The 27,118-nt window shown below is 33.0% G+C and overlaps 1 protein-coding gene, 1 long non-coding RNA gene and 1 pseudogene across 2 annotated transcripts; all 3 read left to right on the forward strand.

Moving 5' to 3' along the window:
- The first annotated feature begins 453 nt into the window (after window positions 1-453).
- On the forward strand, window positions 454-2,248 carry LOC132803489 (uncharacterized). Its single transcript, XR_009638786.1, has 2 exons — window positions 454-592; window positions 2,004-2,248. It is a non-coding gene; the product is annotated as an uncharacterized LOC132803489 (long non-coding RNA).
- Window positions 2,249-20,461: 18,213 nt separating this feature from the next.
- Window positions 20,462-24,147, forward strand: LOC125418339 (zinc finger BED domain-containing protein DAYSLEEPER-like). The gene is made up of 5 exons (XM_048471220.2): window positions 20,462-20,617; window positions 21,502-21,639; window positions 23,281-23,593; window positions 23,709-23,819; window positions 23,932-24,147. The coding sequence occupies exons 2-4, from the start codon at window positions 21,508-21,510 to the stop codon at window positions 23,816-23,818; spliced, it is 555 nt and encodes a 184-aa protein (XP_048327177.1). The 5' UTR covers window positions 20,462-20,617; window positions 21,502-21,507; the 3' UTR covers window position 23,819; window positions 23,932-24,147.
- Window positions 24,148-25,220: 1,073 nt separating this feature from the next.
- On the forward strand, window positions 25,221-26,070 carry LOC125421969 (anaphase-promoting complex subunit 10-like; annotated as a pseudogene).
- Window positions 26,071-27,118: the final 1,048 nt, after the last annotated feature.

Genomic DNA, 27,118 nt, shown 5'->3' on the forward strand with positions numbered 1-27,118 from the left:
TTTTATTTTAATTTTATGCGATGCTGCCAATGAGTAGGGTTGAGTTTGTATATGTATTACAGATATATTGAAGTGGTATGATGCTGCAGTACCACTATCGTACACATACATATTTTCCTCTCATAAGGGATTCAACCGTATTAATTGCACAGGCTACAAGGAAATTTCTCAATCCTGACAAAACTGAGAAAAATAAATTAATAAATTAATAATGGAATCAAGGAAATACTGTCCGTTGCAAGAAAATAGAGGGTGGGTTTCATTTCACATGTCCAAATCGTATACAGTATATATGAAAAAGAAATTTCTTTTAGCTATTCGTTATGCGGAAGCGAGATAAAAAATTAGAAAAAAATTTTTTTTTTAATTACTTTTATACATACCAATACAGTAGTAAAAGGGGGTCTGGTGGGTGTATATATATATATATATATATAAGTAGAGAATGCCTTGCATTTTCAATATTCATATCGACTACATTTGTAAGATCTAGCTAGTTTCTCTCATTCAATTTGGTTTGCAAATGGAACACTTTCAGCAGCTCACCTCGACTCAAAAGAATGCAGTCCATGATCCCTTATCGATTCGAAAGGTAAGATTTTTACTTAATCACCTCCATGCACATTAAATGAATTATTTGTGCGTACACACATATTTATACAATCTTTTTAAGAAAAACACATAATTAATCATTACTAATTATATATATATGTTTAGGATCTTGGTTTTTCAACCAAAAATAAAATAAAAATTAACTAATTAATTATCAGTTTTCAATTTAATATTCAAAAAAAAAAAAAAAAGGCTTCCGTTTAGTGTACATAATTATTTACATATATAATTTGGTGATATTGTGCATGCCAGAAACACATCATATATCCATGCAAATAATATAATCTTATAACTTAAAACACTCCCTATATATCTAGTAACATTTTTATTTTTGTGTCTTTTTTTTTTTCATTTGAAACATGAAGCATACTTGTATGCATGATTAATGTCTACAATAATATTTATTTACAATGACAAAAATAAATTATGAAAAATACAAAATCAGTCTCATTAATTTTATAAATAGTTTGAAACTATTTCCAACTTGCCGTTCTTTTTTATTTTTACAATATTTTCATTTTCGTTAAGCTTGTAGTTCAGTCAAAAGTATACATGTCATTTAAAAAGCACAAGTTAATAATACACAAATAAAGGAAAACTTTTAGAAAAAATTGAAAATAAAAAACGTAAACATTAATACCAAACACAAAGTTAATCCCTTATTAGGAATCTCTAATTTATTAATCCTAAACATAGATAGAATATGGTAATTCTTAACATGTGTCATATAAATGTTCATTATTTGATAAAATAGATTTTCCTAATTCAAGAATTCTTGCATGTAAATATATGAGTGTACACTTGAAACTATAAAATTAAAATTTTGAAGTTATTAATTTCATGTGATAGAAATTTTGGTTTTAATCATGCCAGGTAAATTATTATTTTTAATTAATAAATGTTAACATTGCAATAGTTTATGCCTCTTTTTTATATAATTTATTTTTTAGTGAAAAACACTTATTGATTGTCATAAGCTTTTCTGTTTAAAAAAATAAATATTTGGCTATAAGTCAATAAATACTTGTTGATATTTTTTAAACCAAAATTGAAAAGTTAAAATTTTAAACTTCTCCCAAAAAACCATTTATGTAAGCTAATATGGGAAGTCAAAAGAGCATAAAATGAAAGTTTAAAAGCACTTTTTAAATTGATAACTAAACATTCATTAGTTTTCAATAAAAACTCTTCTTATATAAGCTGTTGGAAAAAAATTTTAGAACCAAAAGCTCTTCTTACATAAACTATATTAAATAGACATTAAAAATAATAACCAGTTGGTAAATAAAAAAGGTGGTTTGAGTTGAGACGACTTGGATAAATGCTTTTTAATTATAAGCTGCTTTTGTTTTTGTGATATTTTAAATATCGACGACATCTCTTGTTTTCAGGATGTTGGTTCGACAAAAAGTCGCAATATAACCAGGATCCACCGTCGAGTTGTTGAGGCGACGATGGAGGCCACATCTGCCTACCCAAAAACTCCCATACCCCCAATGGAAGCCACATTTGCCCACCCAAAAACTCCCATACCCCTAAAGAAATTGATTTCAATGTAAACAAATGACCAACTGAGGCTGATGCATATTGTATGGATATTTAAGTTTTCTACTATATGGCTTTGTTGCTCCGTTTATACTAGTTGGTTAACCCATATATAAATATATATATATATATATATATAAGGGTTAATATGTATCTATTAATGCTTATATATGTATATGCAGTTATCATATAACATATAATGTTTGATGATCCCAATAGAAAAAGATTACATATGGGGAAAAAAAAGGCAGTAATATTGGTTATGTATTTATAGGACAGTATACTGGAAAAATATTATGGGAATAATATATGTATATATATATATATATGAATTCAAAATAATTGTAAATAAAATATACAAAATTAACAATATAAATTTAGGCACCTGTAAATCCTTAGATTTGCTAATTTATTCTTGATAAAATTAGTCCGAAGCCTGTGTGGTACCACAATTTAACACCCCATCCCAAAGTACAATGAAAATTTTCCAACTTTGACCGAGGTTCACTGTTGACCGTTGACTTTGACCGTTGACCGTTGACCCAAGGGGTCAAAAGTTGACTTTTTGACTCGGATGAAATTCTAGGTTAATTGAGGTACGTTACGAAGTACACGTTGGCACGAGTTCGTAGACTAGTAGCACGTTGAAAACGGAGCTACGGTTTGAAAGTTACGAGCAAAACAAGTTGGGGTCCAAACTGTCTAAGGGATACCGGAGTTGACTTTTTATTCATGCAAAGTTGAGCTCTGACTCATGCATGATTGTGAAGTACTCGTCGATACAAGTCCGTAGACTAGCGGCACGCCTGATTTGGACATGTGGGTTGAAAGTTATGGACCTGTAGAGTTTTTCAAATATTGTATTATTTTAATATTATTTTTAAACGTGTAACAATGTGCCACGTGTGACTTAATAAATGTGACCATGTGTCACCATGGTGAGATGCCACATGTCAACCATGCTTAATATCATATTATTTTATTATTATTACTTTATATAATAATATTATTTTTAATATTATTTAATTAATTTTAATTTATTTCTTTTTATTTCTTTTTATTTCTTTTTCTTTTCGTTTTTTTTCTTTTTTCTTTTCCCCCACGTGGGAAAAATGCCTAGCCACCCCGAGCCTTCTTCTTCTTCTTCTTCCTTCTTCTTCCTTTCCTTTCCTTCTTCCTCTCGGGCCGTCGCCGTTTCTTCGTTTCCGGCCACCACCTTGCTACATGCATTGGCCAGAGATGAGCGGGAGACGGAGGCAAGCTCGGCCGCAAAATTTCACGGTCACCGGCCGCCGGACGTGCCCAGATCGGGCCGGAGAAGCCGCCGGTCAGAAATTTTCTCTCTCCTCTTTTCTTGTGTTTTCCGACCAATCCAGCTCGACCCATACCTCTATCCCACCATTTTCGACCCCTCTAAGTCCATTTCCGGGGTTAGATTGCCCAAAATCCCCACCGTTTGAGAGATCCCTCAAGTTTAAACTCGGCCGAAGCTTTCCGGCCAACTTCCGGCCACCGCCGGTTGAATTGAACTCAATGGAGGTCGGTAATGTGATCCTCATCTCACAAGCTTTCCATAGACATATAATTTGTCAATTTTGGTTAACGTTTGTGTTAGATCCCCCGGGTACCGGGTATTATTTACCCGAATAAAATATTAATTTATTTGACTGTGTGTGAATTGTGTTCTAGGAGCACGGGTGAGTCGTGGAATTGATCCCATGGAGAATCTTAGGTTAATTGCGTGCTCCAGGTGAGTGATCCACCTTTAAAAATATTTTGGAGTAATTAATTATATTTAATTGGTGTTTAATTGATATTTGGAATTATACTCATGTGGTGTAATTTAATTATAATTGTGGAAAATTATTATTTTATAAGTGCGTATATGTTTGTTGGTGCTAAATGGAATTTTGGGTTACTAGAAATTTCCCGATTATTATTTTATTGTGATTTAATTGTATTTATTATACATGAGCAAGTATTTTCATTAATTAATTGTGTTTGGATTTTATATTGTTTTTTGGCATAATTGGTTTAAATATTGTAAGGAAAATATTTGTTTAAATTGGTGGTTTAAATTTTATAATTATGCCCATAGAATATTATTTGTTGAACCTCGTGTTACGAGAAAAATTATTTTTATATTGTTATCGATGGTTTCGTACCGGGTATGTTAAAGGAGAATATGTGGGATGGTAAATTTGAAAATTGGTATATTTCCCACGGTGATTTCGGAAAATCGATACGGTAATAATTAATTTAGTAATTATTTTAGACGCACTCATACAGTATTGGTGTTCCAGTGTATATGTGGTTAGCGTTCAAGTATTATGTCTCCTGTGAGTTGCCATTGGACCGAGGGCAGGCAAGTCTTATATATTGCGCATCAGCCGCCCCCCTCCTTGGCCGGGATGACGGTTTCAGCAGCGGTAGTGTCGGGACGCCGAAGTGTCATATGCAAGTTTCTCTCTTTAATCTCCCGCCAGTCGGTGCTCGGGACGCTGGGTATCGGAGGGCATCACTAGTATATGGTGTGGTGCGTCAAGTATAAATTTTCGGATAAAGAAATTTCAAACCCCAAAGTATTCAAAATTTATTTATTATATCTTATTACATTTTATTTATAATTGGGGTATTTATTTATTGTTTATCAAATTAATTGATCTATTTATTATATCTTATTACATTTTATTTATAATTGGGGTATTTATTTATTGTTTATCAAATTAATTGATCTCTTGGTTTTCGGGAAGTACAAATATCAGGTTTTGTGAAAATGTTTTAAAAAGGGAACATTTCCAACGGAGTGAATAGTGACAGTTTTGAGAGAAAATATTACTTCAATTGTTATTATTATTTATTTATTTGATTGTTGGTATTAATTAAATTCCTTTATTTGTTATATTATTAATATTAAAAGTGTTTAGTAGATAGGGTCACTCACTGAGATGATTAGGATCTCACGTTTTTAAATTCCGTTCCCCTCGGTCCAGGTTGGGAGACGTTGATCGTCCAGGGCGAGCCCGACGTCTCAGCTCATTGCCGAAAGTCCAAGAAGTATTTCTTCCCTTTTTCCTCTTCGTCGTGTATTGCTTCTTTATCTGACGTTGTATTAATTCCACATTTATTTGTATAATGCTCTATATACTGTATTGGACATGTAGTTATTATTTATGCACTGAGTTGTTTATTCTTTTGAAGTGCTGTAAGTTTGTGGAATCAACTTGTAGTAATGTGGGAGGAATAAGGGGATGTTTTTAGAAGTGTGTTTTCAGTGTAGGAAAATTTTGGTTAGTCCTACCCTTAGGGGAGGTATTGCCAGATTTTCCGTTGGAAGGTTCGGTGGTATTTGCCTGGGATCAGGGCTTGTCTAGGGTTCCAGTGAGGAATTTTGGACGGGTCCTGACAGTTGGTATCAGAGCTCTAGGTTCTAGTATTCCTAAGGGACTGTGCATTGTTGTGCATCCCATCCGCGTCTATTCTCTCGTTTTACCTGTCTTAAAGCGTTCTTTCTCTTTGTCTCGAAGCAAATTCATTGCTCGAGTTGAAATAACTCTAATCTTCGAGGGTGTCAATTAGAATCATCTATCCTAACGGGGAATTCCTATGGCCTAGTCAATGGTCGAGAATTGTCTTTTCTTTATCGAAGCTCAAATAATGGGGGCAGATCCAATCTTTGAATCTTTTTGGGATCTGAAGTGACCCTAGATATGGATCGAGTGGTTATGCAACTTATGTTTATGGACCGCTGGCATAAAGGAGTAAAGCTAAAGTGATTCAGCTTACTTGAAGTGGTGCTTCATGGAGGAGTTAGGAGGCCTTTACCGTGGTTAATTTCTGTCCTCGTCTCCAAGGAGCTATTGGAGAAGGGTTGTCAAAGGTATTTGATCCATGTGGTTGATGCCAACGAAGATGGTGAGCGTTGGAACCACTAATAGTGGGAAGTAATTCGAAAGCATTTTCCCAGCAAGTTATCTGGATTACGACCGTAAAAAGGATATCGAATCATTATTGATTTGGCTTTGGACATCGATCTATTTCAGTACTGCCATACCATGTGACTCTATGAAAGTTAAAGGACTGAAAGGCTCAGCTGCAAGATTTAGTGAATAAAGGTTTCATTAGATCAAGCTTACCATCAGACATCTGTTTCGTTCATGGAGAAGAAGGATGATTGCCTAAGGGTGTGTATCGGCTACCAACGACTTATCAAGGTCATCACCCATAATCGATACCCGTTGTCGAGTATGGATGCGTGTCGATCAACGTCAAGGTGTCAAAATATTTTTCCCAATCGATTATTAAAAATTAAATACTTTTCAAAGTGATATTTGAAATTAAAGGCATTTTATTCAAGTATTTTTTGTTTATGTTCATACATGTATTTGTATGTTATATTGTTTGATATTATACTGCACCATACGGAGGAGGCGAACCAATGTGGTCCATGTAGAGCTAGCCCCATAATCATGTTGCCTATGAGTCCAGGGGATCGGACGGCCAATATAGGCAATCACCCTGGGTTGTATTGGTAGCAGAGTACCGGCGACAGCTGGAATCATAGATTATGTAGCATGTTAGAAGGTATCGTACGTAGCTCCATTACGAGCGTGCATATTTCATTTTATGCTATGGATTTTAAGATATGATTTTATGCATTTATTCATGTTTTTATTATTGTTCCAATGTGGAGTTTTAACAATTGCCTATGCAAGTTAAGGTATTTTAAACTAGTTAAAATAATTTTCGTATTATTTATTATTTCATTGATTTAATTAGTAAATTTCATAAATTATATTTTGATTTTGAAGAAGTTTGGAAATTTAATTTGGATTGATAAATTGTGTATATTTTATGTTGGTGGTATATTTGAAAAATATATTTTATTATTTGTTTTATGTTATGGTCTTCCAAGAGCGATTTAAGAGTTAAGTATCGCCAATTGAGAGTCCAAAGTAGGATATCGTTGAGTTCAAAGGAAGCACGTGATTCAATGTATGCGATACACCCCAAGGGTACAAAGATGTATGGAATGCTCACTAGATGACATTATGGTTTGGCACGATAAAGGACGTTGCAGGATTCGAATAAAGGTACTTAAGTCACCGACAAGTAAAAGTGGGGAGTAGAAACGTTTGAGGTAGTTTCAATCCTTGCCCATTTCCATGTCGGGTGGGGAGATGTAAACATGGATTTTGTGCTTAAACTATCGTTCACAAAGAGAAGGTACGACAGCATTTAGAGAATCAAACAAGATTAAAGTTCTACTTGGTTGTTGATTTAAGGATGCATACTTCAGAAGCATTTTATGGTTAGCGTTCGACTATGACCAAGACTTGTAGATCGTGTTCTCGTGGCCTAGTTTGAATATCCTTAATTAGGGGGTATGAGGAGGAAAGTTGCACAAGAGGAAGTTAAAATTCACTATTAGGCGTGATGGTAGTGTAGTGATAGTGGATGAGGTCTCTATTATACTTGCTAAGTTAAGCTACTCAGGTTCGGAAGAAGAGCTATACAGTTGTGTGTATACGGATACACTTGAAGCGAGACTTAACGACTGCATCGCCTTTCACCATAGGCCAATGGACAAGCAAAGTGCAGAATTCACACTTGGAAGTTATGTTGAGACCGTGCATTATGCAATGTCGAAAGAAGCTGGATTGAGCAATTGGCATCGATAGGATTCGTTACGATATTAACTACCAAGCGAGCATCGAGATGTCTTCGTATGAGATTCTATATGGAAAGCAGCGCCGAACTCCACAGTGTTGGAGTGAAGTAGGTAAGGAGAAGCACCGTACGACGACCAATGTGAATTGGATGCAAACACCTACGAATGACTATGAATAAGGTGAAGGTCATCCAAGGGAGTTTGAAGACCGCTCAGGAATCGACAAATGAGTTAAGCCGACGTGCATGGGAAAGATGTTGAATTCAAAGTTCGAGATTAAGTTTTGGAGATTATCTCTATAGGAGAGAGTTGTACGCTTTGGTTGATAGAGAAAGCCAAGTTCTTGTTACATTGGTTCTACGGGGTTATGGGAAGAATTGGTTTTGTGGTATGCAAGTTAGTATCTTCGGGAAAGCAGACATGGATATGCAGCATAATTCCCGTATTGTTGCTATGAAAAGACGTCAAAGACCTGTCATGTAAGGAGCGACCAGTGCAGATTTTAAATCATGAAGAATGCTTATGGATCAGTAAGACTATTTTCTCGAGTCAAGGTCTTGTGGTGAATTAATTTAGTCGAGAAAGCGACGTGGAAGCTCGAGGCACAAATCCGCAATCAATATTCTTATGCGTTTCAGCGACGAAAGAAATTTCGAGGACGAAATTTTTTTAAGGGCGGAAGATTGTAACATCCCGTCCCAAAGTACAACGGAAAATTTCCAACTTTGACCAAGGTTGACCATTGACCGTTGACTTTGATCGTTGACCGTTGACCGTTGACCCAAAGGGTCAAAACTTGACTTTTTGACCTGGATGGAATTCTAGGTTGACTGAGATACTGTTACGAAGTACACATTGGCACGAGTTCGTAAACTAGTAGCACGTTGAAAACGGAGCTATGGTTTGAAAGTTACGAGCAAAACAAGTTGGGGTCCAAAGTGTCCAAGGGATGCTGGAGTTGACTTTTTATTCATGCAAAGTTAAGCTTTGACTCATGCATGGTTGTGAAGTACTCGTCGATACGAGTCCGTAGACTAGCGGCACGCCTGATTTGGACATGTGGGTTGAAAGTTATGGACCTGTAGAGTTTTTCAAATATTGTATTATTTTAATATTATTTTTAAACGTGTAACAATGTGCCACGTGTGACTTAATAAATGTGACCATGTGTCACCATGGTGAGATGCCACATGTCAACCATGCTTAATATCATATTATTTTATTATTATTATTTTATATAATAATATTATTTTTAATATTATTTAATTAATTTTAATTTATTTCTTTTTATTTCTTTTTCTTTCTTTTTCTTTTCTTTTTTTTCTTTTCTCTTTTCCCCCACGTGGGAAAAATGCCCAGCCACCCTGAGCCTTCTTCTTCTTCCTTTCCTTTCCTTCTTCCTCTCGGGCTGTCACCGTTTCTTCGTTTTCGGCCACCACCTTGCTACACGCGCCGTCCAGAGATGAGCGGGGGATGGAGGAGAGCTCGGCCACAAAATTTCACTGTCACCGGTCGCCGGATGCGCCCAGATCGGGCCGGAGAAGCCGCCGGCCGAAAATTTTCTCTCTCCTCTTTTCTTGTGTTTGCCGGCCAACCCAGCTCGACCCATACCTCTATCCCACCATTTTCGACCCCTCTGAGTCCATTTCCGGGGTTAGATTGCCCAAAATCCCCACCGTTTGAGAGATCCCTCAAGTTTAAACTCGGCCGAAGCTTTCCGGCCACCGCCGGTTGAATTGAACTCAATGGAGGTCGGTAATGTGATCCTCATCTCACAAGCTTTCCATAGACATATAATTTGTCAATTTTGGTTAACGTTTGTGTTAGACCCCCCGGGTACCGGGTATTATTTATCCGAATAAAATATTAATTTATTTGACTGTGTGTGAATTATGTTCTAGGAGCACGGGTGAGTCGTGGAATTGATCCCATGGAGGATCTTAGGTTAATTTCGTGCTCCAGGTGAGTGACCCACCTTTAAAATTTTTTTAGGGTAATTAATTATATTTAATTGGTGTTTAATTGATATTTGGAATTATGCTCATGTGGTGCAATTTAATTATAATTGTGGAAAATTATTATTTTATAAGTGCGTATATGTTTGTTGGTGCTAAACGGAATTTTGGATTACTAAAAATTTCCCGATTATTATTTTATTGTGATTTAATTGTATTTATTATACATGAGCAAGTATTTTCATTAATTAATTGTGTTTGGATTTTATATTGTTTTTGGGCATAATTGGTTTAATATTGTAAGGAAAATATTTGTTTAAATTGGTAGTTTAAATTTTATAATTATGCCCGTAGAATATTATTTGTTGAACCTCATGTTACGAGAAAAATTATTTTTATATTGTTATCGAAAGTTTCGTACCGGGTATGTTAAAGGAGAATATGTGGGATGGTAAATTTGAAAATTGGTATATTTCCCACAGTGATTTTGGAAAATCGATACGGTAATAATTAATTTAGTAATTATTTTAGACGCACTCATACAGTATTGGTGTTCCGGTGTATATATGGTTAGCGCGTAAGTATTATGTCTCCCGTGAGTTGCCATTGGACCGAGGGCAGGCAAGTCTTATATATTACTTCAATTGTTATTATTATTTATTTATTTAATTGTTGGTATTAATTAAATTCCTTTATTTGTTATATTATTAATATTAAAAGTGTTCAGTAGATAGGGTCACTCACTGAGATGATTAGGATCTCACATTTTTAAATTTCGTTCCCCTCGGTCCAGGTTGGGAGACGTTGATCGTCCGGGGCGAGCCCGACGTCTCAGCTTATTGCCGAAAGTCCAAGAAGTATTTCTTCCCTTTTTCCTCTTCATCGTGATTGCTTCTTTATCTGACATTGTATTAATTCCACATTTATTTGTATAATGCTCTGTATACTGTATTGGACATGTAGTTATTATTTATGCACTGAGTTGCTGTTATTCTTTTAAAATGCTGTAAGTTTGTGGAATCAACTTGTAGTAATGTGGGAGGACTTAGGGAATGTTTTTAGAAGTTTATTTTCAGTGCAGGAAAATTTTGGTTAGTCCTACCCTTAGGGGAGGTATTGCTGGATTTTCCGTTGGAAGGTTCGGTGGTATTTGCCTGGGATCAGGGCTTGTCTAGGGTTCCGGTGAGGAATTTTGGACGGGTCCTGACAACAATCTCCTTAAGAATATTTCCATCTTACCAGTGCAGGCGTTTTTCGATGGTCATCTCCCAAAATACAATGGATTCTTGAAGCTTTCAGACGTTGCACCACTAAAGCTTTCCCTCGAACTTTCAGTATACCTGATCTTTACCACATTCACGGACCAAAAATGCACAACAAAACCAATTTTCTCTCTAATCCTCCAAAAACACACATCAGGGAGATGAAGTAATTTCCAAAAAAAAAAACACACAAAATCCTTCTTTTCCCTTTCCTTATTCCATAGCCTTAAAACGGAAACAATTAAATTTCATTAAAGGTAATAAAAACAATTTAATGCCCACAAATCATTCAAAATATTTAATAAAATCGTTACAATCCCCCACATGAATGATTCGACTACTTGGACTATGCAAGACTCTGGTGGTAAAGCTTTGCAGTTGGAACCTGCATAGGATAGGTAGATGTTACACTTTGAACATTTTCTTGTGAGACTATATCTTTTTTGCTGACTAGTGGTAGATGCGATATCTTTGAGCTATTTCGTTGTTTGTGTAAATGACAACATAGTTCACATAGATTCCTTCCTCATACACATCAGTTCTCACTGTTATGTTCATTTTGACATTTAATACCTACGTGGTTCTGCGAGAGTTTCTAAATAATTACGCCCTTAACAATTCGCCTTTGAAACGGCTATTCTTCACTCTCACATAGGTGATTCCTATTTCATATACTTCATGCTTATACTCTTTTTATCACTGTTTCATCATAGGAATGAGTAGAGGAATAACCCCCACAGTGATCTACACCAGTTTTTACAATTACATTTTTCCACTGAACCTAGATCTTGGGATCTCCAGTTAACTAGGTTGGGTTTCCATCGTATCGAATTTACTCATAGGCTTTAATCCCATTCCCTTAGATAATTTCTCAACTAATTCTCTATTTAATACTTTGGTTAGCTGATGCGCAACGTTTCTTTAGACTTTACATAGTCTATTAAGATAACTCTAATTGAGATTAATTGTCTAATGGAATTGTGTGAACGAGGAATGTGTCTAGACTTTCCATTATACATCACATTCTATGCCCTACCAATCACAAATTGACTGTCACAATGTATACTTATCGCTAGCACAGGTTTTGGCCACCTCGAAATGTCCTCCAAGAATTGACGTAGCCATTCTGCCTCTTCACCACATTTATCTAATGCGATGAACTCAGATTCCATCGTGGATCGAGCTATTACTGTTTGTTTTGAGGACTTTTACGTTACGGCTGCACCCGCTAATGTAAATATATAACTACTAGTGGATTTTGATTCCTTAATATCTGATCTCCAATTAGCATCACTGTATCCTTCTAATACAGCTGGATATCTAGTATAATGCAGTTCGTATTTATGAGTATATCGCAAATATCTTAATACTCTAACGATTCCTTTCCAATGATCATCATTCAGATTACTCATGTATCTACTCAGTTTACTTATAGCGTAAGCTAAGTCTGGTCTTATACAATTCATTAAGTACATTAGATTTCCAATTACCCTTACATATTCCACTTGAGATACACTCTCTCCTTTATTCTTGGATAAGTGTAAACTCACATCAATGGGTATTCTAGCTATACTAGTATCATCTTTACTAAAAAAATTATTCAGTATTTTATCTACATAATGCGTTTGACTAAGAATGGTTCCATTCGAAATCCTAGTGATTTTCATTCCTAAAATCACATCAGCAAGCCCCGTATCCTTCATGTCAAATCTAGATTTTAACATGACTTTTTTAGTTCGGACCATATTGTCGTCACTACCCATAATGAGTATATCATCTACATACAAACAAAGAATGATATATCAATTCTCTGTATCTTTTACATAGATACACTTGTCATACTCATTTATTTTAAATCCATCATTAAGCATGGCACTATCAAATTTTTGATGCCATTGCTTCGAAGCTTGTTTAAGTCAATACAAGGACTTCACCAATCTACAGACTTTCTTTTCTTGTCCTGAAGCGAAGAAACCTTCGGATTTCTCCATATAGATCTCTTCATCGAGATCTCCATTAAAAAAGGCTGTTTTCACATCCATTTGATTTACCTCAAGATCCCGCAATGCAGCAATTGCCAGTACCATCCTTATGTAATTTGTTCTCGTCACCGAAGAATAAGTATCAAAATAATCAAGACCTTCTTGTTGCTTGTATCCTTTAATTACAAGTTTTGCCTTGTATTTGTCTATAGTTCCATATGCTTTCATCTTCTTTTTAAAATTTCATTTGTAACCTAAAAGTTTATAACCTGGAGCAAGATCTACTAACTCCCAAATGTGATTTTGCAAGATAGAATCTATCTCACTTTTCACAGCTTCTTTTCATAAATTTCCTTCAGGAGAATTTATAGCCTCTTGGAAGCTTTAATGTTTAAACTCAACCTTAGTCTTAGCATCAGTTTCTTATTCTTGACCACTATCATGATTATCTTCATTGATAGTATCACAAGTTCGTTTAGACAAACTTGATCATTCTTCCATTTTATATGGAAAAATATGTTCGAAAAATGATGCATTTCTTGATTCTATTATCATATTCTTGTATATATCAGGAATTTCTGACCTATACACAAGAAACTGATATGCACTACTATTTTGTACATATCCTATGAAGATGCAATCAACAGTTTTAGAACCTATCTTCACTCTCTTTGGAGTTGGTACCACAACTTTGGCTAAACACCCCCACACACGTAAGTAATTAAAGGAAGGTTGTCTTCCTTTTCATAATTTATAGGGTGTCTTTATTTGGTCCTTTTGAGGTACCTTATTAAAAAGGTCGTTTGCCAACAAAGCGGCTTCCCCCTATAAGTTTTGTAGTACTTCAGAACTTATCAACATTGTATTCATCATTTCTTTTAAGGTTTTATTTTTCCGTTTAGCCACGTTATTTGATTGTGGTGAATATGGTAGAGTAACTTCATGTATTATGCCATGTTGAGCACAATACTCTCCAAAAAGAGTCATGTACTCCTCACCATGATCACTTCTAATCACTTTAATTTTTCGGGTGAATTGATTCTCAACTTCCGTTTTATAGAAAATAAATTGCTCTATAGCCTCATCTTTGCTCTTTAGCAAGTACACATAGCAATATTTCGCGCTATGATCTATAAAGTTGATAATATATTTATTACCACCTCTAGTTGATGCAAACTGTAAATCACATACATCACTATGTATTAGATTCAAAGGTTCATTATTTCTTTCAATTGTTTGATATGATAACCTCGTTAATTTTTCCTCTACACAAGTTTCACACTTATGGTTGGAATCAATATAAAACGTGGGAATATGATTCAAGTTAATTAATCTCCACAGAGAATTAAAATTAACATGACCTAGTCTACCATGCCACAAAATGGAAGACTCAAGCAAGTAAACAGAAGAAGTACTAGCTTTATTATTAATATTCTTTGGCTTTATAGTCATTACATTCAATTTGAACATTTCATTGACTATACAGCCTTTTCCCACAAATATTCCATATTTGGACAAGATACCTGTAACAGTCCAGATCACCCGCGTCCGATATTGTCCTCTTTGGGCCTGGGTAATCCTCTTACAACCCAGCTTTAAAGGTTTTGTCAAAACGCGTCATAATGGTTAGGGGTCCCACCCCTTCACCTGCTAGTCCCACTGGCCCGGGCCTCCCAGGCCCAATCACGATATTGTCCGCTTTGGAAGCTAGATGTTGAGTCCAATCCTACCCCTCACGGTTTTACTTTCCCTCATGGGAATATGTTGTACGGGAAATGTATCCATACCCATTTATATGGTATGCTTTGTTCCCCTTTCCAACCGATGTGGGACTTCACAATCCTCCCTTCTTGAGACCCAGTATCCTCGCTGGCACACCGATCCGGGTACTGGCTCTGATACCATCTGTAACAGCCCAGACCACCTAGCTTCCAAAGAGGACAATATCGGACGTAGGTGGTCTGGGCTGTTACAATAACCTTGTCTGACTCAAGCACTAAGAGAAATCTATGTTTGCTTAGCAACGATCCAGACACCAAATTATTACAAATATCTAGAACATACAATACATTATTAAGAGTTAGATTCTTCCCGGAGGTCATCTTTAGGACTATCTTGCCCTCCCCTTGGATCTCGAATGTGGCAGAGTTACCCATAAACAACCTCTCCCCATTTGCCTTCGGTTCAAATGAGGTAAACATGCTCTTGTCTACACACACGTGGTGGGTTACATCTGTATCTATCTACTACTTTGTTGGATTTGAACTAAGTAAGTTCACCTCAGAGACAACAGCATTTAGGTTAATCTCATCAACCTCTCTTCTGATGTGCTCCATCATCGTTGCCTCTTTGTTGCTTTTTCTCTTCGACAGTTTACAATACACCGTTCTGTGATCTATCTTGTCACAATTGAAACATTTTCTTTAGAACTTGGCCTTTTTGGAGATGCCTCATTTAGGCCCCAACTTGGAACTCTTTCCAATTTTCTTCTTGTTCTTGGAGCTACTTCCATGCTCCACAACATTGGCCTTCACTCCGGCCTTCATGGATCTTCTATCAAACCTCTTATTGTCATCTTCAATTCGAAACTTGCCAACAAGAGCTTCTATATCCATTTTCTTTTTCTTATGCTTGAGATAATTTCTGAAGTCTCCCCAACTCAGAGGCAGGTTCTCAATCATAGCAGCAATATGAAAGGCTTCATTAATGACCCTCCCTTCAGTAAAAAGTTCTTGAATGAGCACTTGCAGCTCATGTACTTGACTCGTCAATGGCTTAGTATTCACCATCATATAGTCCAAGAAACGGCCTACAACAAACTTTTCGGACCCAGCATTCTTAGTTTTGTACTTTCGATCCAAAGTTTCCCACAGTTCTTTTACCGACTTCATGCAACAGTACACTCCGTACAGAGCATCAATAATCGGAATTCCTCCCCGCATCCACCACCATCAGAGTCTCTTCGTTACTCTCTTCACTATTTGGTGGTGCATCTTCAGTCAGGTACCTCGCAAGGCCCAACATAGTCAAGTAAAACAACATTTTTTGTTGCCACTTTTTAAAATTAGCCCCATCGAATTTCTCAGATCTCTTTACATAATCTGCAGGAGGAGGCACTTGAAACATAGGAGTCTGAAAAGGCACTTGTGCAGCAGGCACATCTCCATTTGCCATTTCTGTAAAATCACAAAATAGAAATTAATTAGTTGTTATTTTCTATCTCAACAAACTAATTCCAACCAATTTCTAGTTTTAAACTAAATGAATATTTGCCCAAGAATTTTTGAAAGCCATGGGATAGAAAAATTTTTTTTTTCCTCAAATCCGGTTTTATGAAATCCTTTCAAATCCGGTATAAAAATGTAGATCCAAACATGGGCATGTAAATATTATGAAAAATAAATATATATATATATATATATATTTTAATAAAACAAATAAAATGCCCATCCACAAATTTAATCGGGTAGAAGGCGTACAAAAAATTTATTTCTTTCACACACAAACTCAGATCAAAATATGGGCTACCAAAAAAGTTAAAAACAAATTTTTTGATAAACTAAATACATCAAATAAACTAATGCCCATTGAAATCAACACTCGGGTGTGAAGGAAATTAAAATTTTTTTTTTCAATTTTAATTTCTTTCCACCCGAAACTCACAAATCAACAAAAAGATTGAACAATCCATTTATATCTACATATACTAACGGGAAGTTAGTCTTAAGATTGTAACAAAAATATTATGGGAATAATATATATATACATGTCGATCCACAATAATTGTAAATAAAATATACAAAATTAACAATATAAACTCCGGCACCTGTAAGTCCTTAGATTTGCTGATTTACTCTTGACGAAATTAGTCCAATGTCCGTGTGGTACCACAATATCCTTAAGACTATTCCTTTTCCATCGGTGCAGGCGTTTTTCGACGGTCGTCTCTCGGGATACAACAGATTCTTAAAGTTTTCAGATGTAGCACCACTGAAGCTTTCCCTCGAACTTTCAATGTGTCTGATCTTTACCACACTCATGGACCAAAAATGCAGAAAAAACCAATTTTTTCTCTCATCCCCCAAAAACACACATCAGGGAGATGAAGTAATTTCCAAAAAAAAAAAAAAAAAAAAACGCAAAATCCTTCTTTTCCCTTTCCTTATTCCACAGCCCCAAAACAGAAACAATTAAATTTCATTAAAGGCAATAAAAACAATTTAATGCCCACAAATCATTCAAAATATTTAATAAAAACGCTACACAGTACTCTAACATGATATATGAAATAAAAGAAAATCTTGCTTGCTTTGCTTGGGTGTGTATATATATATATATATATATATTGGAGTTGTAGGAATTTTTCTTTTTTGAAAAATATTAAAGTTGTAGGATTTATACTTAATAACTTTGCGAAAGGTTGTTAATTTAAAGCTAATAATATATGTATATATTTCTCTGAATTAGGCGTACTGTGACCATATAAATGTGGTGGGTCTTGGGTGGTGATTGAGAAAAACAGAGTTTTTCCCAAGTAAAAACGATCTGCGAACACAAATGCTTATGTTTCTCATATCGTTGGACAGTAAACGTAGAATAAAAGTAAAATTTATCTCCTCGCTGAGTAAAAGCTCACAGAAGCGCACACACACACACACACACACACACACACACACACACACACACACACACACATATATATATATATATATATATACACTTTGATGGATTATTTTGTCTATTATTTTAAAAGAATGACGAGATTTTTCAACAAATTGCCGACTACTGGCCTATACAAGCAAAGAGAACAAAGAAACAAATCAATTTCTCTAAAATATTTTTTTTCCAAGAAAAAAAGAAAAGAAAAGAAAAGTAAACTAATATAAAGGGAGATGATCAAACTTCCATAAAAAGTCTCCTCTCGTGGGGGGTTTTGCATTGGAAACAGAACTGTCTCTGCAGCAAATGATGTTTATGTTGGTCTTCACCTTTCGGTTTCGCCAAAGGAAAAATTAAATTATTTTTTTATTTTTCATTATTTGGTAAAATTATTTAATAAACAGAATGATAGTCTCTTTTTTTATGCACATTCTATTACACGACTATTTATAGAAAAATCATGGTTAGATTTTTAAAATTTTAAAAATATATATTTTATCATAAAATTTTGAAAAAAAATTTAATCATGTTGGAACTGGGATCTATGATCTATCAATCCGTTGGCTAAATTTTTTTTTTTTCAACTTCATTTCTTTCACAAATTCATGAAATATAAAAATAACTTTTTGTTTTCCGATATTACAAAAAGTATGTATCTTAAATTAGAAGTCCAAGATAATGACTAGTTCATTTTACTTTTTTTTTTTTTTTATCAATCAAGAATTTTAAAACAAAATAATTAAATTTTTTATCATTACAAATAATTCAGTCACAAAGTAAGCTAAAAGAGAGTTAGAGGATAACAAGTAAAGAGTTAAGCAATTCATTTCTTTGTTGAGATTGAAATCCATTTCTTATAAAAGGGTGTAAGTATGTCATGCAGGTCAAATCAAGATAAGGAGTTCCTTCCTTTTGTTTCATAGTAGTTTTAATTAAGGTTTAAAATTTCGGTATTGATAGAAATATTGAAGATTCAAAATATGAAAATACCCATGAAAATATTGGAAAATATTGAATATCCAAAAAAATTCACAAAAAATTATGGAAATTTATTTTTAAAAAATGAAAAATTTTGTTAACATTTTAATATTTGTTTATTTAAACAATCAATTATCAAATTGATTATAAAAATTATAAAAATACTGAATAAATATTATATTTCTCTTAATCAATTTAATTTATAGTAAGCGGTAATGATCATAAATAAACTATTATTAATAAAAATATACAAATATATTTATATATATATATATATATATTTGATAAATTGTTTGTTAATTAAGATAAAACAATCATTACAATGATATTATATTTTATAAATATCATCTCAATAATTATAGTACTCTTATATAGTTGAAAATCATTAGTATATTTCTCGTTCTTATTTTGAGATATGAAATGTGAAAAGTAATGGTTAAAATATATATTTTCTTAACAAATTTTCATATAATTATTAATATATCAATTATAATGATCTTATATTAAATATATTTATTTTTGATGTTTAGTATAATATATTCTATCATCTTTTTATTTTTATTTGCTTAATGCTATTAATTTAAATACTATAAATACCAATTATATCTAATCTTGTATTTCCATATTATTATCTTATGTTATTATTTTTCATTTTTATATAATAAATCTTTAACTTGTAATTATGGGATTCTAATAAATCCATTTTATACAAAATATATAACAAGTATACATAATATCAATGAATAGAACTTATTAAGGTTATTGAATTTAATTCACTTCATTTTATTTATATCATTAAATACTTAAAAAATAATTAAAAGTTAAAAAAAGTTAATTTGGTAAAATTATTTACTAAACACCAAAAATAAGTCAATTATAACAAACCAACTAGATAATAATAATAATAATATGGATAATTTTAAGATATTAAAAAAATCATTAAAATCTTTTCCTTTCTTTCATTTTCCTTTTAAATTTGGATGGAAAACAATTTTTCTAATATAAAAAGATGAACTCCCTCCCATTCTTTTCTACTTATTTCCTTTCCACCTTCTTTTAACTATCAAAATAAGGAATTTGAACGCTTTTCTTTCTATTCCCTCCTATCCTTTCAACGTTAATATAATGTTAGTTTATATTATTTATGTATTTATGTTTTTCAATTACGTGTCATCTTAGTTTATTTGATTTATGTATTTATGTTTTTCAATCAGGTGTCATCATATATCAATAGCAGACGTGGAAAATATACAGAAAAATGAAATATAAAATTAGGATTCCTTTAACATTATTGGTACTTTATTACCCTGTTACATTTAACTATTATTTCAATTAGCTTATTTATCTTTTTCTCTCTTTTTCTTTTTTTTTTTAAAGGACTGTAGGTAGACCTGGCAATTTAGGTCATGACACGGTGACACGACTCGAAAACGACACGGAATAAATGGGTTTGGGTTTATTATAAATGGGTTCGGGTCATAATCGGGTCAACCCGTTTAACACGATTATTAATCGTGTCATTTTCGGGTTGACCTGTTTAACTCGAAATTGACCCGTTACGATCCATTTATTAAACGGGTCAGTTTCAACCCGACACGATTATACACCTATTACAACCCATTTAAATTTAATATTAAATTAATATTTTATTACTAATATAATATTTAATAATTAAAAAATATTAGAAATTAAAAATTTTATACAAATAATTTTCTATTATTAATTTTTTAAAAACAAAAAATATATTTTTAATAAAAAAAAAATTCAGATCTAACTCAAAAGTCGAGAGTCAAGCCCTATTTTTCAATTTTGCATCTTATTCTCCAGCACACAACGCCGCAGCCACCACAGATCACACCAGCCAGCCCCATCTCCAATCTCCATCAGCCATTAAAGCCTCCTTCCTCTACCTCTGCTTCTTCTCTCTGCCTCATCAGCCAGCCCCATCTCCAAGTAAGTCTTTGTTTCCTTTTCATTTCTACATCTCCTCTATCCTGTGTCTCTTGAGCTTTTTTTTTTTTTCTGCGAAACTCTCACTCTTTGCTAAGATTGGTGGGTACATTTAATTAATAATTAAGTCTACATTAAAGTTACATAAGAAGTGATGAATCATTACCGACAATATATAGGAAGCGACGTACGAAAATGCAAGCATTGTAGGTCGCAATTTACAATATAATTTAAAAAAGATTGGGGAGCTTTTGACTTCATTTGGGTAGGTTGAATTTGCATCAGATATTTTGCTATATTAAATATATAATTTAAAAATGAGAAAAAAGATGGTTCCCCAATATTTAATTAGTATCCATTGTATACAGACATAGACCCATATATTCTATATAAATGCTAAAAGGTGGCTTTGCAATAAAATAATTAAAGAGAAGAAGAGATAACTTATTTTAGGTTGTTTACTTTAAAATTCTCAGACAGAAATTGACTAGGATGCATGTGAAGTTTTATCAATCCACGCATGAAAGAGAGAGAGAGAGAGACGACACAAAGACATGTTCCATAAAATTTCCACATAAATATATAATATTTTTATATTAAAGGGACTACATATTTATGAAAATTAACCTTATTTTTGTAAACAGATTGACATGGTTTTCGATTCTGCCATTAAACAATTGGAGGTTATTCTGCCATTTTTATATTCTTTTTTCTTTAGCCATCTTGTACCTCTTATAGCTTGGGAAATGAAAAAATTATATATGTGCATATGTGTGAATATATTTTGCTTTGTGATTTGGAAACAAAAAATTATATACATGTTTATTATAAGGTTGTTATAATATTTTATTTTAATATATAATTTTTTTTGGTTTGAAAACATGTAGATAAACATGGATGGACTTCAAATAAATCTTGAATCAAGTAGCTTTGAAATGCCTATTAATTTAGAAGATGTTGCAAGTCCTATGGAGGGAGTCACAAGTGGGCATAAAGTGAAACGCAAGAGAAAACTCACTTCAAAGGTTTGGTCTTACTTTGATGTGCTTCCTTTGGATGTTGATGGTAAGCAAAAATGTAAATGTAAAGATTGTGGTACCATTTATCTTTGTGATAGTAAATATGGAACGGGAAATTTGGTGCGTCATTTGAAAAATTGTGTGAAAAGAGACACTCGTGATATTGGTCAATTATTGATATCTCAAGATAGAGGGACTATCTCATTGAATGCATCTAAATTTAACTTTGAGCATTTTCAAGAATTGGTAACTTCGGCCATAATCATGCATGATTTGCCTTTCCAATTTGTTGAGTATGAGGGAATTAGAACCATATTTCAATATTTACATCCTGATATACAACTTGTTTCTAGAAATACTGCTAAGTCGGATGTTCTTAAAATGCATTTGAAGGAAAAATGTAGGATAAAATGCATGTTGGATGCAACTCCTGGTAGAATTTGTTTGACTTCTGATTTATGGACTTCTGCAACTACTGATGGATATATATGTCTTACTTGCCATTTCATTGACAAAGAGTGGATCTTGCAAAAGAGAGTGTTAAATTTCTGTTATATGCCACCTCCACATACCGGTATAGCATTGGCAGAAAAACTATACTCTTTGTTGTGTGAATGGGGAATTGAGACAAAGTTATTTTCTTTAACTTTGGATAATGCTTCTGCCAATGATGTCTCTGTTGATATGTTAGTTACTCAATTGCAATTAAAGGGGGCTGTAGTTTGTGATGGTGATTTTTTTCATCTTAGATGTTGTGCTCATATCATTAATTTGGTAGTACAAGATGGGTTGAAAGATATTGATAATGTTGTTCATAAGATTCGGGAAAGTATTAAATATGTAAGAGGGTCACAAGTAAGAAAACAGAAGTTTTTAGAATGTGTTAAATTGTTGTCAATGGACTCTAAGAGAGGTTTGAGGCAAGATGTGCCTACTAGATGGAACTCTACATATTTAATGCTTGAAAGTGCATTGTACTATCGACGTGCCTTTTGTCATTTGGAGCTAACTGATTCAAATTATAAAAGTTGTCCTTCTAGTCATGAGTGGGAGAAGATTGAAAAGATAAGTAAATTCTTGGGTTTGTTTTATGATATCACTTGCATATTTTCGGGCACTAAATATCCTACTTCAAATTTGTACTTTTCCTCGGTTTTCTTTTGTTATGTTACATTGAAGGAAAATATTGAAAGTGAGGATGATTACTTGAGAACCATGGCTAATCAAATGCTTAAAAAATTTGAGAAGTATTGGTCAGAATTTAGTTTGATATTAGCCATTGCAGTGGTTGTGGATCCTTGATATAAGCTTCAATTTGTAGATTGGTGTTATAGAAAAATTTATGGAGCAAGTGGTTCTAGTGAGTTTATACGTGTGAAGAGCAAATTATTTTCAATATTTAAGGAGTATGTTCAAAAAAGATCTTTGACATCTTCTACACATTCTTTGGAGAAAGAAAAGAGTAACACATCTTGTGGTGTTGGAGAAGATGTCATTTCTTTTAGAAAGACAGCTAGTTCCATTTTGAAATTAAATAACTCTTAAATTTTTTATTAATTTTAATTGTTTGTATTTGTGTTAATTAGTGATTATTTATAATTTTTTGAAAAATAATCTTATTGAAATTTTTATTTTCTAACACTGTAGGAATTTAATATTTGTGAAATTGAAGAGTTAGGTGCCAATACACAAAAATCACAATTGGAGCTTTATTTAGAGGAGCCAAGGATGGCTACTGAAATTGAATTGAATGTGCTTGATTATTGGAAAGCAAATCAGTTTCGTTATCCTGAAGTTGCTTCAATGGCTCGTGATCTATTGAGTATCCCTATATCCACCGTTGCTTCTGAATCTGCTTTTAGCATTGGTGGACGAGTATTAGATCAATTTCGTAGTTCATTAAAGCCTAGCACTGTTGAAGCGATAGTTTGTACAAGAGATTGGTTATTTGGGCAAAGAGGTAATTATTTTTATTAATGTTTTCTTTATTTCATTTGCATATATTAATAATTTTTTTGTTTCACTAATTTATTTTATTAATGATTTTTTTGTTTCACTAATTTATGGAATGCAAGAAAAATTTGAAGCACAACTTGAGGATCTTACTGAAGATGTTTTGAGCTGTGATATCAATAAAGAAGAATCTTCAAGTCAATGCTCTAATTATGCTAATACTCAAGCATAAGGTAATATCAATGTTAAAATTTATTTAATTTATTTTATTTTATTTTAACATTTTAACTTTTGTATTATATTTAATTGATTTTTTATTTATTTATTTTGATATTATGATCCCAGGCTGGATTGTTGAGCACCAAAAATCGACATATTTGGTTTGGAATCTGGACATCGATAAATAAATTTGGAGCATAATGATAGTTATGTCCTTTTTCCTTTGGTTTTATATGTATTATGATAACAATTTGATACCATTTATTTTATTTTGTATTGGTGTTTTACTATTATTAGGACATTAAATTTTATGTTGGTGTATTGAATTTGTCTTTTTTAGCACATATTAAGACTTATGTATTGTGAATTATAATTTTTGGCATTTTAAATAAGTTATTTTAATAAATAGGTTAGTTTTCAGGTTAATAGGTTAATTTTCGGGTTAACGGGTTAATCGATTAGTTTTCGGGTTAATAGGTCAATTTTCGGGTTAACGGGTTAATAGGTTAATTTTCGGGTTAATAGATCAATTTCAGGTTAACGGGTTAATAGATCAACACGACCCGTTAAAATAATCGTGTTAAACGGGTCGTGTCGTGTTGACCTGTTTATAAACAGGTCGGGTTAGTGTTTTGGATACCTGACACGATTAATAAATGGGTCGTGTTCGGGTTAGGCATTTTTGACACGATTATTAAACGGGTTGACACGAACACGACCCACGAACCCGAATTGCCAGGTATAACTGTAGGTAGATATAATTTGTGGTTTTATCAAATAATTTTTAATTTTTCTATTTCAAACTTTGAATGATAAGGTTTTGTTATGGTTTTTTTATTTTTCTATTATAAACTTTGAATGATAAGGCTTTGTTATGATTTTTTATTTTTTTACTTCAAACTTTAAGCGGCAAATAATGGCTTTATTAATAGTCGTCCACGTAAACTTAAGTTTTTTAAGCCAATTTTTTTAATGTTTTTTATTTTTATAAATTTAATATTTATGGACCTTATATTTTGAGTTAAATTATACAGTAAACATCTTTTTTTTTTTTTTTCTTTTTTGGCTAAGGTTTAATCAGTGCAAAACAAATTTTCATCATATTCTAATCCATATTAAAATAAAATTGAAACTGAAAACCTCAATTAAATATATACAAAAAGCAGAGCCACACTAAAATTAAAATTGATTTGTTCAAATTTTTTATATTTTTTAATAAATGACAAATCGACTAAATGCAATATTTTGGAGGGAAATTGCATAAAAAAAATTGAGGGGTATTTTGTAATTTTACATTTTTATTTTGTTTTCCCACTAAAATTTTGGTACTAAGCTGAAATGAAAACCAGGCCGCAGATCAGCGCCTACTTCAGGGATTAGGGTTTTTCCGGTAAGGTGCTCTAGAAATGGTAATTTTTTTTTTTAATTTTTAATTTTTGTGTTTAAAATTGTGAAAGAAAGTTTAATAAGATTATTATAATCAGGAATCAGTGTGTAGCACTGAGAGTGAGAGGTGAGAGAGAATGGCGACGGAGTCTTCGGAGGGAGAAGAGGAAGCGAAGCTGACAGGAGGGAATAAGGTGCTGATGGTGGACGATGATCTCAGAGAAATGGGTAAGAAGGTCGCTTGTAGTGTCAGCTCTTGCAAGCCGGGCAATGGCGTCTCTTCTCTGCGCGACGATAATCTCGACACCTATTGGCAGTCAGTCTCTCTGCTTCTTCTATATCCCAATTAAAAATTTTTATTTATTTAAAATCTCAAAAATTGATTTGGGAAAAATGTTCCAATTTGATGTTTTTTCTATTGCTGCTTTGTTCCAGGTCAGACGGTGCACAGCCTCACCTGGTAAATGTTCAATTCCAGAAGAAAGTAAAGCTCCAAGTATGTGTATTCATTTGCACAATATTCATTTGATGAAAGCTATCCGCCGTGTAAGATATCTATCCGAGCAGGGGATGGATTCCACAACTTAAAGGTTAATTTTTGGTGATAATCTCATCAAGGAGGAACATCGGGCAGTTTAGGATTTTGACAATTTTTATTACTCCATCACTTTTATCTGTCTTTGCTGGGACTTCATATGGTTTGGGTTTACCCCTTCTACTCTATAATTGCACTTATAAAATTCTAGCATGGGGCAGAAATTGAAACACATTGCCCTCTACTACAATTTCTCTCTTTCAGTACTTTGATTTCTTATTAAAATGATATAATGTATTGGTATGTCCATTCTTCTTCCATGGTCCAATAGAACTGGAAGTATCCATGGTGGTGTCAAAATAGTTTTTATCCAGAATGGTTCGGAACCAGTCCTATAGATAGATACTTTTAAAGTGCAAAAGATTTTAAATTTTGGTTTGACCAAGCAGGGCTCCAGGTAGAGAAAATACATGTTTTTTTGGTGAGTTCTTATAAAAAACCAAAAGGGTTTCATATCCATCGGTCATACTTTTGTGTTGATGGAAGAAATTTTATGTATTTTTTGGGGACTGAAGTGAGAAAAAGTATCCTAATAATAAATGTATTACTTATCACAGACTTAAGTATTAAGAATCTAAACTCTAGCCTAACAAATTTTCTTAAAAATTTTACTGCTCTTGTGATAGAGTAGTAAGGCTTGAAATTTCAAATTTGTCATTGCTTATTCAAAGCTTTTAAAGTGACTGTTGGATTTTTAGCTGTATGAGATAAAAGGTTTTACCATTTTTCACTTACCATTGGCCTTTTATTCTTTTTTTTTTTTTTTTGGTCTTCTTTAGTTTAGAAATTGAATTAGATTTAAAGATTTGCCTTTTCGAAAACTTCAATACTAAAATTGAATAGGAGATAAATTTATTGGGAAAACACAAAAATACCCATCATTCAGCCAAAATGAAGAATGCGACCTCTCTTGTTTTCAATAAATTTTTTTTCCTACCTTTCACTTTTTCTATTCAATGAATTACTAAAATACTCTTATCATATTATCCGATAAATTCACAAAAAATGGATTTGTTTTGCAGTTACCATTATTATCAAATCTTATCAAGAAATTTAACAACATAATCACTATGTGTCATTTGTAGCCTTAACACGATTTTTGAACAATGCTACCTAAGTTATTTTCTTTAATATCGCATACTTATCAAAGGAAGTTTTTAGTTAAAAAGTGATAAATTTTAAAATTTATGAATTTATTAATTTAGTGTAGATATTTTAGTAAGCAATATGGCGAGATTTCTTTTGCTTTGATAATAATCTTTATTTTTGTTTGTAAACGGTTAGAGGAAAATATAAAAAAGAATAAGGAAAATATGAAAAAAAAGGAAGAAA

This window comes from Ziziphus jujuba, chromosome 4 (genome assembly GCF_031755915.1).
Source record: "Ziziphus jujuba cultivar Dongzao chromosome 4, ASM3175591v1".
Lineage (NCBI taxonomy): Eukaryota > Viridiplantae > Streptophyta > Magnoliopsida > Rosales > Rhamnaceae > Ziziphus > Ziziphus jujuba.